This window comes from Callorhinchus milii, unplaced genomic scaffold (assembly GCF_018977255.1).
Source record: "Callorhinchus milii isolate IMCB2004 unplaced genomic scaffold, IMCB_Cmil_1.0 Scaffold3, whole genome shotgun sequence".
Classification (NCBI taxonomy): domain Eukaryota; kingdom Metazoa; phylum Chordata; class Chondrichthyes; order Chimaeriformes; family Callorhinchidae; genus Callorhinchus; species Callorhinchus milii.
In genome coordinates, this window is record NW_024704744.1 from 78741212 (window position 1) to 78762615 (window position 21404).

Consider the following 21404-nt stretch of genomic DNA (forward strand, 5'->3'; position numbering starts at 1 on the left):
TGGATTGGGGAGTTGGGGAAATGACGTGTTTGGTGCTGCCATATTACATCCAGGCATTTGACCAGAATTCACTGTTGCTAAATCACCATGTTCCTTTGGGCATATTCTAATATCCTACAATCAATAGCATCGTTATTCCACCATGAGTTGAGATGATGAAATTCCAACTGAATTGTTTCTGTTTTAGAATTTGCTATTTTCTGCACAGTGTTGCATATCTAAAATTTGTCACTCCCTCAATGGCTGTTTATTGGGACATTGCTGTGTGCAAATTGGCTGCCAACAAAGTACACACAGTCACATCACATCACAGTATATCCTGTGAAACGCTTTGAGATGTCTTGACGATGTGATAGGGCGCTCTTACCGAATGCAAGAATTATTATTACGTAACATACAGCAGTGGCTCCTGCATTCAAGGTGGGGAAGGCTAATTAAAAAAAATTCTGAGAATGAGTTTATCTTAAATCATCAAAAGTTGGGATCGCTGCTTGATAGCCAATAGTAACCAACACTGTAACATTTGACTTTGGGGATGAAATATTTCTGTCACTCGTAGTTTATTGGTTAGCATACCCGCTTCATAGGTGACAGGATCCGAGTTCGATTCCCGGGCAGGGCGAAACCTTAGGCAAGTTTCCTTACTCCACATGCTTTTGTTTACCAGCAGTAAGTAGGAATCCACTTGGTAGTCGACTAGCGGATCGCTTTTCTGGGGGTAATAATCCCGCAAAAGAAACACAAAAAGTTTGGTCACTCAATCCACGACTGTTTGTAGGGACATTGCTGTGCACAATTGGTCGCCAAGTTTCTCCCACAAAAACAGTCAATTCACTTTACAGTATATTCTGTGAAGCACTTTGAGACGTCTCAACAACATGATAAGGCGCTATATCAAATGCAAGGATTATTATTTATTATTATTTCTCTCTCTCTGAATCTTCTATTTCTATCTCTTGGACTGTTTATTTTTGTCTGACTAACTCCATAAACACTTACCTTCACATTACCTGGCAAATATCTGGTTTCACGAATGGTGTGAAGTGACATGTGTTCGCGAGGTTATTAAGGACACGCATAAGTTGTATCCTCTAGTAACCTAGATACTTTGCACTAATGCACAGCTGAATGTCCAATTCTATTACCCATTTTGATTGGGGTGGGGTGTGGGGGTCGGGATCCATTGCCAATAGTAACGATTGGGCAGGCCTTAGCCTCCCTAGATTCTAACCATGGGCTGCCACTGCTAGTAATATAATGCATGAATCATTAATTGTATTGCAACCAACAAATGTAGCACAGCATAAAAGACATAAATATTCAAGCAGAAAGCATTTGACTTTTGAATCCAGGTTCAGTTCCAAAAAACAGCCATGTCTGCAACCTCAGCATCGATCGACACGCATGTCTTACTCAACAACACATCTCAGTGGCAGAAAAGTTAAGCATAGTCAATAATAATCCTTTCATTTGATACAGCGCCTTATCACGTCATTGAGACATCTCAAAGCGCTTCACGGAATACACTATAAATTAAATTGAGTATATTTTTGAGGCGAAACACAGCAGTCAATTACGCACAGCTGTGTCCCACAAATAAACGTGGATTGAGTTACCAAATTCTTTTTTTTTTTTGAAGGGTTTATTACCCCTGGAAAACAATCCGCCAATCGACTAACAACCAGATTTCTACTTACTGCTAGGTAAACAGGCGTGTGGAGTAAGGAAACTTGCCTAAGGTTTTGCCCCGTCTGGAAATTGAACCTGAGTTCTCTCGCTTGCGAGGCGAACGCACTAACCACTGCGCTAGTCAAGCCTACACCATGCTGTTCCACATTCCACACATTACACCACAGAAACATTCTGGATGGTCGAAAGCCGCTGATGTTCACCAAAACAAGAAATCAGCATCCCTCAGATTAAATGAAAACCTGCTCATGCTTGTTTGAAGTTGAAACCATACATTGTCTCTTCTAAAAGGGTCTCCAAATGTCTGATGTTGCACCTTCCCCATTGAAGGAGCAAGAGGTTGCTGTAATAAAATGTAATTTTTTTCCCCACACAATAGCTTTAGCTTTTGATGCATCTTCTTTTGAAACTGATTTAGCTCTGCAAAACTAGGAGCTGGACTTTTTCTATCTACTATATTCACTCCTGATTTGAGTCACTGCAGAACATTGTGTTTAGAACCGGGTGGTAAATGATTCCTGATGTTGTGCTTAACTTCAGGGAGGAAAATAATCGACCAAGCTTTGGCAATTTGAAGTGTCAATAGGGAAACATGGGCAAAGTCAATGCACCGGTTTTGTATGCATAAAATCAAGCTATTATACTTCGACACAAAAAAATTGGGCTGAATGGCCTCTTACTGTGTTGTACATTTCCATGGTTCTATTTAATCGTTAATTTAAAATTTGTAATGGAGTATTGAACATTGGTGAAGCAATGCGTATGGGATATTTTCTGTACCAGGTGTGCATTTAGATGATGTTAATGGTGGCCGTGAGCGCTTTCACCCAATGTGCCCCGCAACTATGGAACAGTTCCCCTCTATCCCTCTGCCTTGCCCCTTCCTTCCCCACCTTCAGGTCGTGCCTGAAGACCTCCCTCTTCGATCGCGCCTATGGTTACCTCTCCCCTGACTCAACGTCGTCCTCCGCCACTGTCAAGTGCTCTGGAACGTTACCCTGTGTGAGGGGTGATGTATAAATATAAGTTGTTATTGTATAAATCTACGTGACCTTATTAAAGTTTCCTGACTAAACCTTTTACCGTATACTCTTATCCTGTTTCTCAGTTGAAGGGAGCGTGTTTTGTCCCCCTCATTCTGAGTCACAGCTTTGCTGTTCTTGCATGATACGACTCCCCGGTGCAACACTATTTCAGTGATAATGTCTCTCTTCTTGACTTGAGGTGCACCTGGCCTATAAGTAACTTTTCCTCCAAATTATTTTCAACTTATTAACTTTTGAAGATAACTTTTGAAGATTGCAAAATGCATCCTTAAATTTACAGTTGTGCAGGATAGTGGATCATTCAGTCTCAATTTGGAAGCTGGTTATTTTTTTTTACCAACTGTTGAAAATTGACTTCTATGTTAAGAGGTAGCAGAATGGAAACCAAAAGCAAGAGTAGAAGGTTAGGAGCATCTTCTCAGGCTAACAAGAAGTAGGAAGTGGTGGTCTGCAGGGCTTCATGTTAGGACCGCTACTGTTCATACATCATTTGGTTTCAGGATTTGGAGATGTGGTGTCAAAATTTACAAATGACAATAAACTGGGGGTGGGGGGGGGTGGTAAACTGTGAAGGGGATTGCAGAAGAATGCAAGAAGATATAAACAGGCTAGCAGAATAGGCAGACAGATGGCAAATAAAGTTTAATGTCAGAAAATGGGAAGTAAATTCAGTTCGGCGCGAAAAATAAAGAAGCCATTTATAGTCTAGACTAGATGGTAGGAACTTAAGAGGATTAGAGGAGCAAAGAGATCTGGGGAATCAGATCCACAAATCTCTAAAATAGCTACCTACACAGGTAGATGAGGCTATAACAAGGCCAGTGGAGTCATGGGCTTTATACACAGAGGGATAGAATATAAAAGTGAGGAGGTGATGTTGAATTTATACAAAACATTGGTTAGACCCGATTTGTAGCATTGTGTCCAATTCTGGTCTCCACATTATAAGAAGGATAGAACAGCGATAGAAAGAGCAATGGAACGGAGACAACAAGGATGATACCAAGTCTGGCAGGTTTTGGCTATCAGGATACACTGGATAAGTCAGGCCTTTTTTCACTAGAGAAGAGATGTTTGAGGGGTAACCTAATAGAGGTGTTTAAAATTATAAAGGAGTTCCATAAGTTAACATAAATAGGCTGTTTCCATTAGTTGTGGAGTCCGTAACCAGGCAACTAGGGGATCAAAAAGAGAATTTAGGAGGAACTGCTTAATGCAGAGGGTAGTGAGATTGTGGAACTCGTTACCCAAAGCGCTGGTTGAAGCAGATAGTGTAGAGCCATTCAAGAGGAAGCTAGAGCTAGATGGGGGAGAAGGGATTAGAAGGGTATGGGAGGGAGTAAGGAAAACTCACATGGAGTATAAACACCAGCACAATTTGGTTGGGCAGAGTGGCCTGTTGCTATGCTGGACATTCTTTGTAGATGGTGTTAAAGAATTTTCCACAGTTCTGCACCATCATAAATTTTCAGGCAAAAAGGTTTTGCAGGCTAAGACTAGGTAGAACTTCAGAAATTATTATGCATTTCACTGGCGTGTCAGTCTAGACTGCATGAGTTCAAAGTCCTGACGCACGGCTTCTGACCCAGAGACAAGAGTGCTACCAACTGAGCCATGCTGACGCCTAAATAGTACCTTCGTACTGTAATTGAGGCTTATCCAGTTATACTTGGAATTGAATCTGCTGCAATCAAATCGAGTCATTTTGATTTGAGATATTCCCCAAGGCTACTAAGTGTGAGAAAGGGAAAATGTACCCTTCCGCAGTTGGTGTTGAGATGCAGTATGTGCGTTGCCTATCCTTTACCTAACAAAGTAGGGAAAATAAAATTCTGTTCATTCTAACCTCACGCAAAAAGATTTCAAAATAATATTCAGATTTATTTTTAAAAAAACAACCCTCCATTAATAATAATCCTTGCATTCGGTATAGCGCCTTATCACGTCTTCAAGACATCTCAAAGTGCTTCACAGGATATACTGTAAAGTGAATTGACTATGTATTTTGTGGGAGAAACGCGGCAGCCAATTGCGCACAGCAGTGTCCCACAAACAGTCGTGGATTGAGTGTCCAAATTATTTTTTTATTGTATTTATTTTTTTGAAGGGATTATTACCCCCGGAAAAGCGATCCAGCAATGAACTAACAATAGGGTTCCTACTTACTGCTAGGTAAACCGAGGTGTGTGGAATAAGGAAACTTGCCCAACGTTTCACTCTACTCGTATATCGAGCCTGGGTCCTTCAGTTTGCGAGGCAACTGCTCTAACCATTAAACTACAGATTACATTCTACTTTTACAATAGAGCAGAAGGGAGTTTCTCCCGGTGTCCTGGTCAACGATCCCCCAAATAAAATTAGTTATTCACTCCATGCCTACTTGTGGGGCAATGCTATGGACAAAGTGTCTGCTTCGTACGGCCATGAAATACAGTAAATCCTGTGAAATGCTTTGAGTTTTTTTTGTGTGTTGTGTGAAGCGCTTTGAGACGTCTCGAAGACGTGATAACTCGCTGTATCAAATATCAAATGCAAGGATTATATTTATTATATTATAGATGCCCTCCCAACGTGAAAGCCATTATATCAAATGCAAGTATTTATCTATATTTATTATTTAGATAGCTTTCTTTTTTAAAAAAAACTCTCTTGTGTTTGTTTCCCAACTTTATTCAGGGTATGTGTTAATTTCAGTGACATAACTTGTCAAGTTTAGACCTTGGCAAAAAATAGCTCTTGTGTTCAGCTGGCTGAGTAGCTTTCTGTGAGTGTGCTATTGATTGGGGAATGATGTCTGTAAAGTCACCTGCTGTTTTCCTCCAGATAGCAGTGCTGAGAAGCATCAACATTTTGATTTTTCTGCCTAAAGGCTATTTATTTCTTTTTCCTAGTTTGATGGGATTTTACTTCAGATTTACTGAGTCAATTAATAGCTGGATAAAGGTGGCATTGTTAAAATGTTAAGCTCCTTTTAGAACTGCATGTTTGGAAACTAACTGACATTACCATCAGTAATGCTGCTTTCTTTCTAGAGACTCCACCATCCGGGTCGATCCAAAATTAGTCCCTTCCGAGCCTTACGCCTCTTGCGTTGTTTTTGTGTCCATTAGCCTGACATTGATTCAGCACTCCGCCGACTGTATTCTCACCCACACTAAAATCCGTACGCCCATCACACCAGGACTCGCCAGGCTCCACTGGCTCCCTATCACAGAACGGATCGATTTCAAGATTCTCCACTCGTCTACACATCCCTTCCCGCACAATGAGTGCGCCACCATTGTTTAATGCTATCCTCCAGCATGGGCACCATCTATCTATCTCTCTGCTCACAGCACACTTAATTTTGACCAAAATAAAATCGATGGAGATAGATCAGAAATTTGGCATGCACTCAGCATCTTTGAGATCTTACAGAATGAGGTGTTGGATGGATTCTGTATTTCTGAGTGCTGTGAGTCTGCAGCGCCACTTAAAAGAAAAGACTTCAGGCAGGAGCGTTAAACATTGAAACAAGGATACCTGCTCCTCCAGTGTCACTGTGATCAGAATCCTAACAAGCTGATCACCTCTATACCACATTTTGGGGTTGTTTGAGACTGGAATTGCTCTCTGAGGCTGTAGCGCTTTAGATTTTACTATCCCTGTGGCGTTATGATGATCAGAACTGTTTCTCTTAATGTTAATGTTAAATACATTGATATATTCATGTCATTAAGAGGAATGTAACAGTGCTCACCTAGTTTTAGCTCATAGGATTATTTTATTTTAAAATTTAACCTGGTGCAAAATTATGTTAAATTCAGCCTTAATTTGGAAGCCATTTTTTTTAGTTCTTGAAAATAATCAGCTTCTATCAATGCTGGAATCAGAAATATTACTGCTTAAAATATTACTTTAGTTTAATTAGAAATGTTATGGAAAATGACGTGTGAATTGAAGTGTTAAATTAGTGGGAAGTGTGTGGGTTTAGTTTGAATCAGCTCAGCCTTGAGGATGGTCCCAGCTTGTGTAAACCAGCCTGAAAAAAAAATCAGGTGTGTTGAGGATGTGCTGTTTCACACGGACCATCCTGATATTTTTTTAAAAAAACGGACAATTACAAAAGAGAAGAAAAATGACAAAGTAAAAGAGAATTGTTCAGTCATGGTGTTCGGACTGTGATGCAAACCAATGATTCCAGTAATATTAGAAGAAAGTAAAAGAGAAGATAAACAAAGATATAAGCAACAAGATACAATCAACAAGATAAAACACATGAGACCTTTGGTTCTTTGATTCAACACCCGTTACTATCAGCTCAACAAGGCGGTTAAAGCTACTATTCTAAAGTACTATTAGCTATTATATCTAATAAAAAATAACATTACTTGTTAACTGTGTAAAGTTCTTTGAGAGGTACAATGTGAAACGTAAATTGTTATCAGTACTTTGTTGATAAATTAATAATTATTGCCAGTTTCAAGAAATAGACATTTTTTTTCATTATTGGATAGCTTCTTTAATTTATTGGGCAGGTGGGCACCGTATGATGGGAATCATATTTACATCCAGTTTAAAGAGAGATTCACTTCAATAAACCAAATTGAATGTATTTTCATTACACTATCTTCTAATTATGTGGAATTAGTTTAACCTGCTTAAATGGAAATGGTGATTGGATGATGTCAGATTTTTCAGAAAGCCCATAGGTATAGCTGGTGTATTCTGGCATGTACCTGTTGACATGTAATGTTTATTTTTATAGTAGTGCTATACACATAAATATCGGTCTGGCTTTGTGTCGGTTGGAAGGTTGTATTGAGAACTCATAGACTGCAGTCCAGTGCTTTGTTGTAGCAGAAGTGCTGTCTTTCAGTTGAAACTTTAAACTGAGGTCCTGTGGTAATTTGGAAACTGATCTGCCTACCGTACTTGATTTCATGATCAGTATCACCAATTGTGCTGTTTTCTGCCTAGGTGGGAGGAGTGGAAGAGGTGATGCAAATCAGATTAAGCCTCATGGAAACCAAACAGGAAGAAAGAGACAAGAGTCCTTCGAGAGTGACGAAGAAACTGGAGCAACAGATCCTCCACCGGAGAAGAAGGGTAGACTCAAGACCACGGAACAAAATGAGGGTGAAATTCCCACAGAAATGAAGGTAGAATACTTCAGCCAGTGGTGTTTCAAATTGGTAGAAAACACTTGTTCATAGTAGGATAATGGTAGGCTTCGGCACCGACCATCCAGCTTCCTGGGTAAAAATTGTCTGACTTCCAGGTCATCGGGTCACCACTAACCCCACTTCTAGCACGCTAGTGGCCCTGACAGCCAAATCACACGGCGCAGTGCTTGTCAGATCAAGAGCCTTGATCTCTTGCATCGTCAACTCGCAGTGAATAGAAAACTAAGATTCCTGTTCGCATTAAGCAAGCTTTAGAAACTGACTTGTCAATTTATTTTCAATAAGTAGTTAAGAATAGTTTCACGATATTCACAGAATCTGCACAGATGGCAAACTATTTTTTAAAAAGGCAAACTTGGTGGTTTGTAACGGTTCTGTTTACACCCTTCACGTGTTTGCAATTTTGTCGATCCTAGAACAGCGCCACTGAGGCAAATTACGCCAGCGGGAAAAATAAAGAGGAAATAAATGATGAACCCGAAACGCCAGCCAAGACTACAGAGAAAAATACCTGGAGGCTCTGCAAAGATGAAGGCCAGACCCAACAAGGACCCGACTCAACACAATCTCTGGATATGAATGAATGGGAAATTAGTGATATTGAGGAGGAGGAGCCGGGACTGACATCCAGGCAGAGTGAGCAGGAGAGTCCACAACAATCAGCAACATCACGCGGACAAAGACTGGGCAAGGTAGATCGAGGCAAAAGTCCAGAACATGTGGAGCACAGGACAGTGAAGGGTGCAACAGCCCCTCAATCAATCGAGCAAAAGCAATCCAAGAAAACCCCTTGCATGTATGGAAATAACTGTTACAGGTACAGTTGAAGAAATAATCCAAAACTCACTGTTTTAAAGGTTACATTGTGATCTGTAGTATTACTTTAAGATGTGGGCTTTTGATGGGAGTTGGGGGGTGGTGGAATTTCATATAAGAGTCAAAATTAAAAAAAAAAGCCTGCTGTTTTGCCCTCATTCATTGCAGTGTGTGTAAGATGCCAGGTAACATTGATAACCAGGGCGAAGTAAGATTTGCATCTTGTTTGAAGCAGCGGACTCCAATCTTAAAGAAAAAAGAAAAATTACAAATAGAATCTCTTTTTGTTAGCTCCATTACCGTCTGGATGAAATGGCTATGAATTGCAGCACTAGAGTAATCGTCTCTTATTCACAACATTTTATTTACCAGACTGAGTTCTGTGGTGGGCTGAAGTTGTGTGTTTTTTTTCCTATCACATGTCTTTCACAAGTGCTTTGTATCACAAGCTAGATTTAAAATATCCTTGATTGCATATTTGTTTTAATATAGGGATAATATGATGCCCTTTGTGTTTAGAGGTTGGTTTGTCTGTGTATCATTGATGGGAAGCAAAAAGTAATGAGGCACTAGTTTGTGTTTTATTTTCTGTTGTTAGCAATGGCACAAAATAGTATGATTTGGGTCACATCTCAGAATCCCAGGGGGAAAAGCACTCACATATTTCCTTGTGCAGGAATATTCCTGTGGTTCCATTGAGTATTCCATATGCTCCAAGCTACCTCTACCACATTTATTTTGTCTCTTGATACTATTAACTGTTTTCATTTCTTCCCTTAATGGTGTGCATGGATTGTGAATTGAAAGGATGGCCATGTAATCCGCTACACATGCAGTTCACAAAGAGGCATGTTCTCTGCTCTCCTGACTACTTAGGTTAGACTGTGACCACGGACCAATGAGTTTCAAATTAACAAGCAACAAGCCACATGGTTTGTTGCTTGTTAATACCAAGCAACCCTCCATATACATACCTATACAGATCCTGTATGTCCTATAAAATTGAGTTCTGTCTAGTGAATACAATTTACTTGACATTTGACAGTTTTTCAAACCTGAGGTTTTCAAAAAGGCTCTTGAAAAGAAATGGTGTATTATCTGCGGTCCTTAGATTGAAAATTGACAAAGCCAATAGGCAGCAGAAGAGGTGGTGATAAAATGGAAAATGCTCTGTCTGGGGCTGTGACTAATGGAGTTTCACAAAGGTCTATTCTGGGACCGTTGTTCTCACTATTCAGAATTGTCTTGGAATCTAACATTTGTTCACGATGTTGAGATATACGGGCAAATCAGTGGTATAAGAAGGAAAAATGGAGCCAAAGCGCGACAGATGGGCGTTAACATAGACAAATGCAGAACATAACAAAAAATGGTAAATATGATCATGAAAATGGAGGTGCTCGCAGGTGGAGAAAGAAGAGAATTTGCGCTATGGATTCCAGCTCAGAAGAGGGAAGAATGAATAGACCATTTAAACGTCAATACTTTATGCAGCGAGTAGGGAATATGTGGAATGGAATACTCAGGGAAGCAGATTGTCCACAAATTAAAGAGAGAATTAGATTCTGTTTAGCCACAGAATTGATTTGAGTAGTTTGACAAAGAGAGTAGCAAATGATTTTATTATCATATTGGGTCTGGGCAGATGGACTGAATGTTATTTTCCAGTTCTCTGCACTCCTAATGTAATACAGTGACACAAAATAGTCCAGCATTTATAAGGGTGGTGTGAGAAAGAAGTAAACATTTGTGGATTCCCATCAGAGCTCATCACTGCACAGCAACCATCAATCTGCTTTTTAAATGAGTCCCATATCATATTGGTTAGCCCGCTCGCCTCACAAACGAAAGGACCCGGGTTCAATTGCTGAGCAAAAGCATTGGCCAGTTTCCTTGCTCCATATGCTTCTGCTTACCTAGCGGTAAGTAGGAACCTGGTTAATCGTTGGTTGCTCGCTTTCCAGGGGTAATAATCACTAAAAAAAAATTGGTCACTCAATGCACAACTGTTTGTGGGACACTGCTGTTTGCAATTGACTGCCATGTTTCGCCCACAAAATACACAGTCAATCCACTTTACAATACATTCTGTGAAGTGCTTTGAGACGTCTCATCGACGTGTTAAGGTGCTATATCAAATGCAAGGATTATTATTATAAAATGCCACATTAATGCGCTGGGGTCTTCTGAACTGGTGCTGTGGTTAGAGCAAATCAGAGTTTCACTCTGTGTTGTTGAACTTCCATTATTCATAATGCAAAACCTGAGTTGGGAAGCAAATCTTTTTGTAAGCAGTAAAGTCCATCTCGCAAGGTATCTCTTTACCGTGCCTTCAGTCAACTTTCTCCTCCCTCACCCCTTGGCTCCCAGCCCCACCTCGGGAGCCCAGTCAGCAGTGTCAAGTGCCTTAGGACGTCCTCCCGACGTGAAAGGCGCTATACAAATGTAATCTTATTGTTGTAGTTTGTATTGTATCATCCCTTCGGCTTAATCTTTTTCAGTTTAACTATTTAGTGTTTAACCAGACAAGTCTTATAAAATGATAGATTTTACTGCAGACTTGAAGCAACCCTAGAAATGGCAGCAAATAATTTGCTGTACCCGACTGCTGAAATGCAGCACTAGAAAATCAGAGAAAATGAGAGGAACTGCAAGCTGCGGCAATAGTACATCTGTTTAGTTAGCATTGACTGTGTGACAACAAACCCATCCGATCCAATTCAAAACGCAAAGCCTGGAAAGGAAAATAAGCTGTTTGTGTTCTGAATTTTTTTTTGCCTTTGTGCTGTAAAATTACCTTTTATCTCATCCATATTCTGCAGCTGTTTTGCACTGTACTCGGTATGTATGTTTCCTGCTCCAGTACATCATGTGAATGTTACCTGGCTCCCTGAACCATCTGCTTAGCCTGTCTGATCTGTGCTTGGGTGCCAGTGAATAACAGTGTCTGTGTTTAATACTCAATCTCTGGTTATTTGACAAATTTATTATGTCATCAGTACTTGATGAGCATTCTTAATAGTAGAAACGAGAGTGCTATCAATTTAGAAACAAAAATGCAAATGCTTTAATATTTCTGTACTTTGCATGTTTTTCGTGACAATCTGATGATGAAAATACTTCAAACCATTAAAAGGTGTCCTTGAATTAAGGCAGTGGATTGGAAGCTTTGTGAAACACAATATGTTACTTGTTTTAATTTTAAAAATCGCAAAGTGCTTCACAGGATTCACTGTAAAGTGTTGTGGCTGTCCGGTCTACGTATTTTCACCCATAAATTTTAAAGCCACATTATTGTTGCAGAAGTTTATAAAATCGGCAATAAAGTACTTCCAGATGTTAGTGTTGTATCCAGAATCTTGATTTCTTTTACAGTAAAACAAAATCTGTTTTTCATAGAAAGAATCCGGTTCATTTCCAAAATTTCAGTCATCCTGGGGATGCTGATTACGAGGACTCAGTGGATGGTGATGACGACAGACCGGAGTGTCCTTTTGGGACTGCATGTTACAGGTGGGGCAAACTGCCAGCAGGATGTGCAACAGTTACAATAACATAATAATCCTTGCATTTGACATAATTAATGCCTTATCTCCTCAGTGAGTTATCACAAAGCACTTCACATTAAGGCGAATTAAAGCAATGGATTGGAAGCTTTGTTAAATAGATTATTTTACTTGTTTTAATTTTAAAAAATCTCAAAGCGCTTCACAGGATTCACTGCAAAGTGTAATGGCTGTTTATCCCACACCGATTTTAAAACCATTTATTATTGCAGAAATAATGAAACGTCTATAAAGTACTTTCAGGTGCTAGCTCGCGTTGTAACCAGATTTACCGTAAAGTGCAGTGACCGTGAATTCAGCACGCATTTTCACGAGCTAATTCTAAAGCCACATTATTGCTGCAGAAGTTTATAAAATCAGCTGTAAATTATTTTTAGATGTTTACATTCCATCCAGAAAGCTAGTATTAGTATATTTTACAGTTCAACCGTAGTAATTTATACTTTGGGCACCTTATATAAAAGAGAGATTTTGAATGTAGTAGAGTGGGGGTGGCCGGGTAACGTACATTAGATTGCTTGACACGTTAAACTGGCTCTTCAGGTGGATATTTAAGATCCCGTGATACTATTCAAAAAGAGAAGGGGGTTTCCCTTGGTGTCATGGCCAATAATCCCCCAAATAAAATCGGTCACTCACTCCATGGCTGTTTGCGGGACATCACTGTTCGTAATCTGGCTGCTGCGTTTTGCCCACAAAATATACTTTATAATATATTCTGTGAAGCACTCTGTGACGTCTCTACGACGTGATAAGGTGTTATATCAAATGCAAGGATTTTTTTTATAATTTAGCTTTTGATTACAGGTTAGAAATGTTTGTGAGCTCGGTTGAATAAAATTAGATGTTAAAGTAAATGCTTCATTTGGTAAAGCGAGTGTGGAAATGACTATGCAATTTAGACTTGTCAAAGCTTTGATCTGTAGTCAACATTTTCAGAGAGAAGGGGAGAAAATTAATGATAATTCTTACATTTACTATAGCGACTTTTACTTCTGGAGAATGTCCCAAAGAGGTCACAGTTATACTGGAATGCGCAGTGACTGTGGACAATTCTATTAGGTGGTGTAATGGGCGAAAATGAGGCTTGCATTAAAACATCTGTTATTTTCTAACTAAACTATTACATTAATCCAGTTGCATTACTGAAAAGACTCAATGGACTGGATAACACCATCATTTAAAGGGCCTCATTTTAGCTGATGGTAAATTAAAATACTGCCTGTATTTTACCATTTGTAGGAAAAATCCAGAGCACAAGAAGGATTACAAACACACCAAGCCTCCAGGTAAATTAGTATGAACTGCTGATTTCTATACATCTTTGTATGTTATCTATTTTTTAATATACATTTTGCTATAGTAATCTAGGTGTTAACAATATCTCCAAGAGCAAGTCATTGACATTAGCGTGGTAATCTCTAAAGGAGAAATTAGTAACAGCTCAAACCTCGATTCCCTGCTCTTTCCCTTTCTCTTTCAGGTCCCTCAAATATATAAAATACATATCCAATTCTCTTTTGAAGTGTCTTAACAATTGTGCCTCGCATTCTCACACTCCACCTCTGCTCAGTGGAAATGAGTCTAGAAACACTAGAATCATCTACAAAAAACATAAAATGTTTAGCAGATCACCGAAGTGCTCAGTTATTGGGGATATGGGATTGTCATGTAGTGCTAGTGGTTAGTGAGCTCAGGTGGGTGAAAGCTTAGCAAGTTTCCTTAGCAGAAAGTAGGAATCCAATTGTTTGTTGATTGGCGGATTGCTTTCTGGGGTTAATAATCCTTCCTCCCCAAAAAATAAATAATTTGATCACTCAATCCACGACTGTTTGTGGGACGCTGATGTGAGCAATTAACTGCCGCGTTTCACCCACAAAATATACAGTCAATCCACTTCACTATGTGTTCTGTGAAGCACTTTGAGACGTCTCAACGACGTGATAAGGTGCTATATTAAACGCAAGGATTATTATTCTTACTCAATCAGATCCAAGGCATTGCAGTAATGCGGTAAGTATGCAATAACTAACCAAATTAGTAGAGATAACTTATCAAGCACCTGATGTAACCGGCAATTTCATTCTGGGGAAAGCAATGTCTGAAAGTGGGTTCCGCTCCACTGAATCCGATGGGTGTGACTCACTAGCCAGATCCTCTGTTGCGGAATGTCTTGCTGATTCGTGAACTAACCCCACGTCCAAATTCGCTTACAAGTCAGCAACTTGCAGGGTAGCAAGGAAATTATATTTTAGTGGCTGTTAAGATAATGGCATTTTCTTGGAAATTTGGTGCAATTTTGCTTTTCTCTCCTCTAATGCAGTCATTTCTTAACTTTAGAAAGTGAACAAAGAAGACCAAAGAGGAAAGGTATGTAATTGCTCTGTTTTTCAGCAGACTGCCTGGGGCAGCCTCGATGTTGCAGTGGATAGAGCTGCAGTTTACGGACGAGGAGAAAGCAATGAGGAGCTCGACGTGTAAGGCCTATATCAAATGAAATGGCGAACATATTAAATAATAAGGACTAATATGTAAAATTTTCTTCCTTACCAAAGTTAAGTGCAGTTAGTTGGAAAATGTAATTATTTTTAAAATACCGTATGCATCCAGTAGATTTCAAACAAAATTAATAATAATAATCCTTAATAATAATAATCCTTGCATTTGATATAGCACTTTTCACGTCTTCTAGACGTCTCAAAGCGCTTCACAGAATATGCTGTAAAGTGAATTGACTGTATATTTGTGGGCGAATTGCGGCAGCCAATTGCGCACAGCAGTGTCCCACAAACAGTCGTGGATTGAAGTGATCGATTTTATTATTTTTTTGAGGGATTATTATCAGACAAATTATAATTGTAAGGAAATTATAATTATAAGGAAATTATAATTATAAAGAAATTACAAGGAAACTTGCCCAAGGTTTCACCCTGCTGGGAATCGAACCCAGGTCTCTCGCTTGCAAAGCGAGCGCTCTAACCACTGAGCTACAGGACTCCACATCCTCATTAAATTATATAAAATGAGCAATAAGCTGCAAGGAATTTTTAAATTGATTAAAAAATGAGAGCTGTTTCCCTAAAAAAACACACACTGCTGACCGATGTCAAGATTGACACACGTTGTCTATACCACTGAAGGGTATACAGTATAATGTTAATAACAAATAACAGAAGTTTCCTATTTACACAGTAAACACTTTATAGTAAGTCCTGTGAAATGCTTTGAGACATTTCAATAAGGCTTTATATCAAATGCAAGAATTATTCATTAATACAGTTTCAAAGGAAATTTTGAAATGTGATTTACATTTTCCTATATTGGTAGGTATTTGCAGATATTTCTTACTTCTCATTATATCCCATAAAACTTAACTTCAATTTTGCTTCTGCAGGAAAGGTTAAAGAGAAAAGCAAATTGGTTTATTCACTCCACTAACATTTGGAACTCGAATGTTTAGATTTATATTTGTACTGTCTGCAATAACCTCACTCAAAGATAACCTAGATTTGTGGAGTAAATTGTTCAGTTTGTGAGCTGCTGAGATAATTAAAGTAACAGTAAAAGAAAGGTGTTGGACATGTTTGCGCTCGAATGAATGAAACTAGACAACAATCAGTTTGCCACAAAATAGGACAACAAGTTTGAGTTTATTTCATATCTTTCAATCTAAATTCAAGGCAGCCCCTGAAAGCTTTATCAGTGATGCAACTGTTTCTATAATAATAATCCTTGTATTTAATAGAGTGCCATTCACGTCAGAAGGATATGTCATAGCACTTCACAGTGATTCACTGCAAAGTACAGAGGCTGGCTTTCGCACAATATTTGCTGTACAATGTAGACCTTTGCTCTGTACTCTGTATTCTATACACAAACATAGTTGGAGTTACTGCTTAGACTAGTATGGAGGAAGATAAAATATTTGAAGTGCTGCTTTCAAAACGAGTTTCGGGAAATTGAGCTCTGTGAGAAGTGTTTGAAAAAAATTTGGAATTAATAATAACCTCTTGGATTAGATATAGCTGCTTATTGTCGAAACATCTCAAAGTATTCCACAGGGAATTTTGAGGGTATATATCCTGTGCTGCATGAAAAGGAGAATGAGCATGCACTAACCTGGCAGAAATCTCTTAATTTAATACCAAACTATTCCCTCAATAAACCACAAGTCTGTCAGAGATAAAAACAAAAATACATGTTCCTCTCAATGTTTCTAGTAATTAATGCAGATTTTATAATAATACTAAGAAAAGTAACATCCATTCATATGTAATAATAATATCCTTGCTTTTGATATAGTCCCTTATCATGTCATTGAGACATCTCAAAGAGTTTCATAGAATATACTGTAAACTTAACTGTATATTTTGTGGGTGAAACCCGGCAGCCAATTGTGCCCAGTAGTGTCCCACAAACAGTTTTGGATTGAGTGACCAAATTTTTTTTAGATGGATCCAATCAACCTCCGGAAAGCAATCCGCCAGTTGACTAACAACTGGGTTCCTACTTACTGCTAGGTTAAACAGAGGCGTGAGGAGTAAGGAAATTTGCCTAAGATTTTGCCCCACCAGGAATTCGAACCGGAGTCCTCTCGCTTACGAGGCGAGCATGCTAACCAATACGCTACATTACTCCATTGTAATGTGGCAGTGTTATTAGTCTGGCCGACTCATAACTGAAAACCACTTAGAAACTATGGATTGATTTAAACTGTAATAACAGTTTTTAAAAAATACTCCAGATGAGATGCTAACCCAAGGTCCTGTTGGCTTCTTCTTCATCTAGGGGTAGAAGATCAATGTCACTGTTTGAAAAGAGGAGGGAGTTTCTCCTGGGATTCTCGCTGACAATCTTCCAATGCAAAAATGTATCTGGGGGACTTGGTCAGGACACTAGAAGAAACTCCTCTGTACAAGTCACTCCATTGGATCATTAACGTCCGCAGTTAAGGATCTTAATCTAACATTTTGTTCGAAGGATGGTATCTCCACAAGGCAGCGCGCTCCCAACACTGCACTGGAGTGTCAACCTAAACTATGAATTCAAAGGCCGAAAGCAGGACTTAAACATACTCCCACACCCCCACTACGTTCCATCTCTCTTGATTCCAACCCCTAACTCGGATGCAAACCCTTGACTGTCAAGCGCCTTAAAACGTCCTTCCAACATGAAATACGCTATACAAATGTAATATGTTATTTTTAAACCCAAAACCTTCTGATTCAGAGGCGAGACTGTTACTAACTGAGCCTGGCTGACACAAACATGCATACTTGCCTTTACAGTCAGTTAATACATTGTGCATAATAGACTTAAATGTGTTTTTGTGGTTTTCTCTACATTTATTTCAAGTAAACTGAGTGTTTACCCCCATCCTTGCTCAACTCCACTGGCTTCCCATCACACAGAGGATACAATTCAAGATCCTGGCCCTCATCTTCAAAGCCCTCCACGGTCTTACTCCCCCCAACCTCTCCGACCTCCTAAACCCTACCACGCTGTTCGCTCCCTCCACTCAGCAGGCTCCGGCCTGCTTCACGTCCCCCACCTTGCTCGCCCCACTATAGGAGGGTGGGCCTTCCGCCACTCTGCACCCACCCTCTGGAACTCCATCCCGCAGTCCCTCCATCTCACCCCCTCCCTCGCCACCTTCAAGACCCACCTCAAGACCCTCCTCTTCGACCGTGCTTTCGATCCCCCTACCCTCTGTCCACCCGACCCTAGCTCGGGTCCGTAACTCTGTCTGTCCAGCGCCTTGGGACGTCCTCCCGACGTGAAAGGCGTTATACAAATGTAATTTTGTTGTTGTTCTATAAGGATACTAACTATAATAATATCATAAAAATACTATTTCCCTTTCATAGGTAAAAGTGTTCTGACTGGTGAAAATGATGATGACGGCAACTCCAATGAATACAGTCTGAATGATAGTTTTATAGATGATGAAGATGATGAAGATGATTTGGAGCCTACTGATGAAGATTCAGAATGGGAACCAAGTTCGGGCAGTGAGGATATTGATACCTTAGTAAAAGAAGCTAATACATTTATCAAGAAGAAAAAATGAGACTTCCATTTCTCTATATTTTGAGCACTGCAAATTGATTTTTCCTTCTGTTTGCACTGAAGATAGCATTTCTCCTTTCGGCTTGAGTTTCCTCTACATTCGGGTAGTATTTGGAACTCTATATTTTTTAATCTTGACATGTCTGCTCCTCAGTCAACATCTCTCTGCTTCACAAGAGTGAGTCATGGTAGAAATCAGTTTTGAGCATTCTCCGAGTCGATGAAGACTTCTGTTGGAAGAGTATTTCTGTTTGGATATTTAGATAGGAAGTTCCACCTTGTTCAATAACGTTAGAGAAAAGGGAAGCTTTGCTTCAGAATCCTACAGGGTTCACAACCCCAGTGACAGAATTGCATTGCATTTCTGCTATGAGAGAAAGGTGAAACAGCTGCACAGCAATAAAGTTCCAGACGTGTGGTATAAAAACGGGACACTTTGGATGCTACACTAGCTAAAATGAGTCTTGCAGAAAGATGATTGAGGGACTCGAGTTCCAGGCGTGAAGCATTTTGACCACTAACATTTTACTCTGAGCTCTCCCAGTAGCCAGTGGTAAAAGCACTAAGCCATAGAATTGCAATCCATGCTGAGTTCGTTAGCTGGAAGTACAATAATTGACTTCAGGATACCTTAGTCTCAGGAGGGGAAAATTCAGCAAGCGTTCTTCTTACTTGTGATTCTTATCCAGTGACTCCTGATGTAAAATGTGTAGATGTCAGCTGTCAATGGGGTTGATCTTGGCCCGTGATGCCTTGACTGTTAGCACTGCTAGTATGTACACATTTGTAAGGAGGACATCTAAGAACACTACCCCACATAATACAGTGCCTTCAAGTGAGTGCATTTTAAGAGATCCTTTAAACTTTAGGGGTGAAATTCTACTTGTTAGTAAAGTTTACCTGAGTACAGTGAGAGGGCGTACAGCATGTCATCTCCTCCATGTCCTCCTGCAACATTACTGACCAATATAGTGTCATCTCTCCTTCCCCTTATATCGAGTGATTTTTAACAAGCGTAGACTTGCATGTGTCTATAACAAAAGAGCAAATTCTCTGTTTCTGCACAGCCTACTAGAAATGATACGATGATTAGTGTCAGTGATTTAAGAGACAAACACCAGCCCCGCTGTTTAAATGCGAACACTGTGTGGAAGCACGACTACTCTGTTGAACATCTTCCCTCACCCTTTCTCCCCTCACCCTATTCAGCCCCCCTCACCCGTTCTCCCCGCTCCCGTTTGTACTTTATCAAACATTAACAAGGCAATATACTTTTTTTTAGAAACTCTTACACCTTTGTTTGTGTGTGTGGTTAAATGTTCAATCATCTTTAATGTTAAACTTATTATGCTAATGAGAAAGCATTTTTCAAACTTCAGTTTAAACTAACTAACTAACTAGCCATTGTGGTGTTGGAACAAAGGCAGGGAATTTGAAACTGGTCCACACTACTTTATGTTATGTCATTATTTCGGAATCTTAATCCTGATCGATTTACATTGCAGTGAGTGGAAATTGGTTTTGTAAATGGAAAAATGTCCTCAACTTTTACACTATACAGAGGTTAGCGCACACACTGGTGAAATTCAAGAATGTTATTTTTCAATAAAACCTTACTTGATGAAATTAGTCTCCTTTTCTCCCTCATGTGATGTGAAGCCACCGGCAACACAACAACAACAAAATTACAATTGTATAACTAGACACCCATGATTGCATTAAGAGAGGCTGTTAATGAACAGCAAATTGTAAATGAGAGAGCCCTATTCAGAAAAATAAGATGGTAATATATTTTGATTTGAAATGTGTTTTAGGATGTAACACAACAATAACTTGCATTTATATAGCACCCCCATGCAGTGTAGAGTCCCAGAGCGCTACCTGCAAACTAGCTGAACTATTTTCTCTTTCGCTTCTGTTTTTTTATTTTTTGACCTACAGTCATTTTTCACCTCTTTAGACTCTTGCTTGATTCCACGACTAAAAAGTGACTGTGCTAAGTTGCTCTCCAGTTTCATGCTGTCTCTGTGAGAACATGCCTGGCCTATTCTAGGTGTCCCACCCCTCCCAGCAAACCCGTCCCCAAGATTATTATAATAATAATAATTCTTGCATTTGATATAGCACCTTATTAGTTGTCGAGGCATCACAAAGCACTTCACAGGATATACTGTAAAGTGGATTAGCTGTATTCTGTGGCCGAAACACAACAGTCAGTTGCGCACAGCAATGTCTTACAAATAGCCATGCAGTCAGTGACCAATTTTTATTTGGCTATTGTTGGCCAGGACATTGCGAGAAAACTCTCTTCTCTGCTCGTATAGTGCCATGGGATCTTTAATATCCACCTGAACAAGCAGACGACACCTTGGTTTAACGTCTCATCCAAAGGACAGATGCACCAATTAGTCATTGAATTCAGCCTTGTATCACAAAATCCTGCACTTATACTAATAAGAGAAGGTTTCGATTCATCTCGCAACCTCCAAATGTGAGGCTCTGCGTGCACATTCGTGTTGTATTGGTTCCGGTGTGACAGCTGGAGCCAATGCAACTTGGGAACAGTTTGATCAAAGCTGTTATTGATGTGAGTTCAAGCAGCTTGGAGACAATAATTGATAACTGGGCCAAGTTGGTAACTGGTAAAGCAAGCTGGGCATAGGAAGCACAAAGCTGTCTGGTTACAATTGGGCATTGGGCCACGCCAGATGTGCGGAGCCGTGTGAAGTGGATCTCTTGAGTTTTAGATGAAACTTAAACCCCGTGCCAAGTACAAGAAGCAATGGTGCTATTCAAATCCCACTTTGTTCTCCTGAAAATGTCACTACTTTGAACTTCTGTGGGATTTTATTTTGGTCTTCGTTTCATTGTTTTTTTTTAGCAATTTTCGAGTTTGCAGATGCCCAAAAATCAAGTGTTTTTGTGACTTTTGCTTACTGTAATGAGGTTTAGATGTGCCCGCGCACACAGATGGGAGACAGGCGATCTCACGCACGCGCAATGTCCCACAAATAGCCATGAAATGAGCGACCAATTTTATTTGGAGGATTGTA

The 21404-nt window shown here is 39.7% G+C and overlaps 2 protein-coding genes and 1 non-coding gene across 3 annotated transcripts in view; 2 read left to right on the plus strand and 1 right to left on the minus strand.

Moving 5' to 3' along the window:
- plek (pleckstrin) overlaps positions 1-1518 on the plus strand; it is a gene marked incomplete at its 3' end in the record, with an annotated part of 50048 nt that extends 48530 nt beyond the window's left edge. The window contains 1 exon segment of the mRNA NM_001292738.1: positions 1427-1518.
- Positions 1-19977, plus strand: part of aplf (aprataxin and PNKP like factor) — a 36016-nt gene extending 16039 nt beyond the window's left edge. The window contains exons 6-11 of the mRNA XM_007892281.2: positions 7695-7876; positions 8317-8717; positions 12116-12229; positions 13525-13571; positions 14623-14652; positions 18150-19977. Of these exons, the coding sequence (XP_007890472.2) occupies positions 7695-7876; positions 8317-8717; positions 12116-12229; positions 13525-13571; positions 14623-14652; positions 18150-18352 (977 nt within the window). The 3' untranslated portion in view covers positions 18353-19977. The remainder of the gene's footprint in view (positions 1-7694; positions 7877-8316; positions 8718-12115; positions 12230-13524; positions 13572-14622; positions 14653-18149) is intronic.
- On the minus strand, positions 15208-15279 carry trnaa-ugc. The gene has a single exon. It is a non-coding gene; the product is annotated as a tRNA-Ala (tRNA).
- Positions 19978-21404: the final 1427 nt, after the last annotated feature.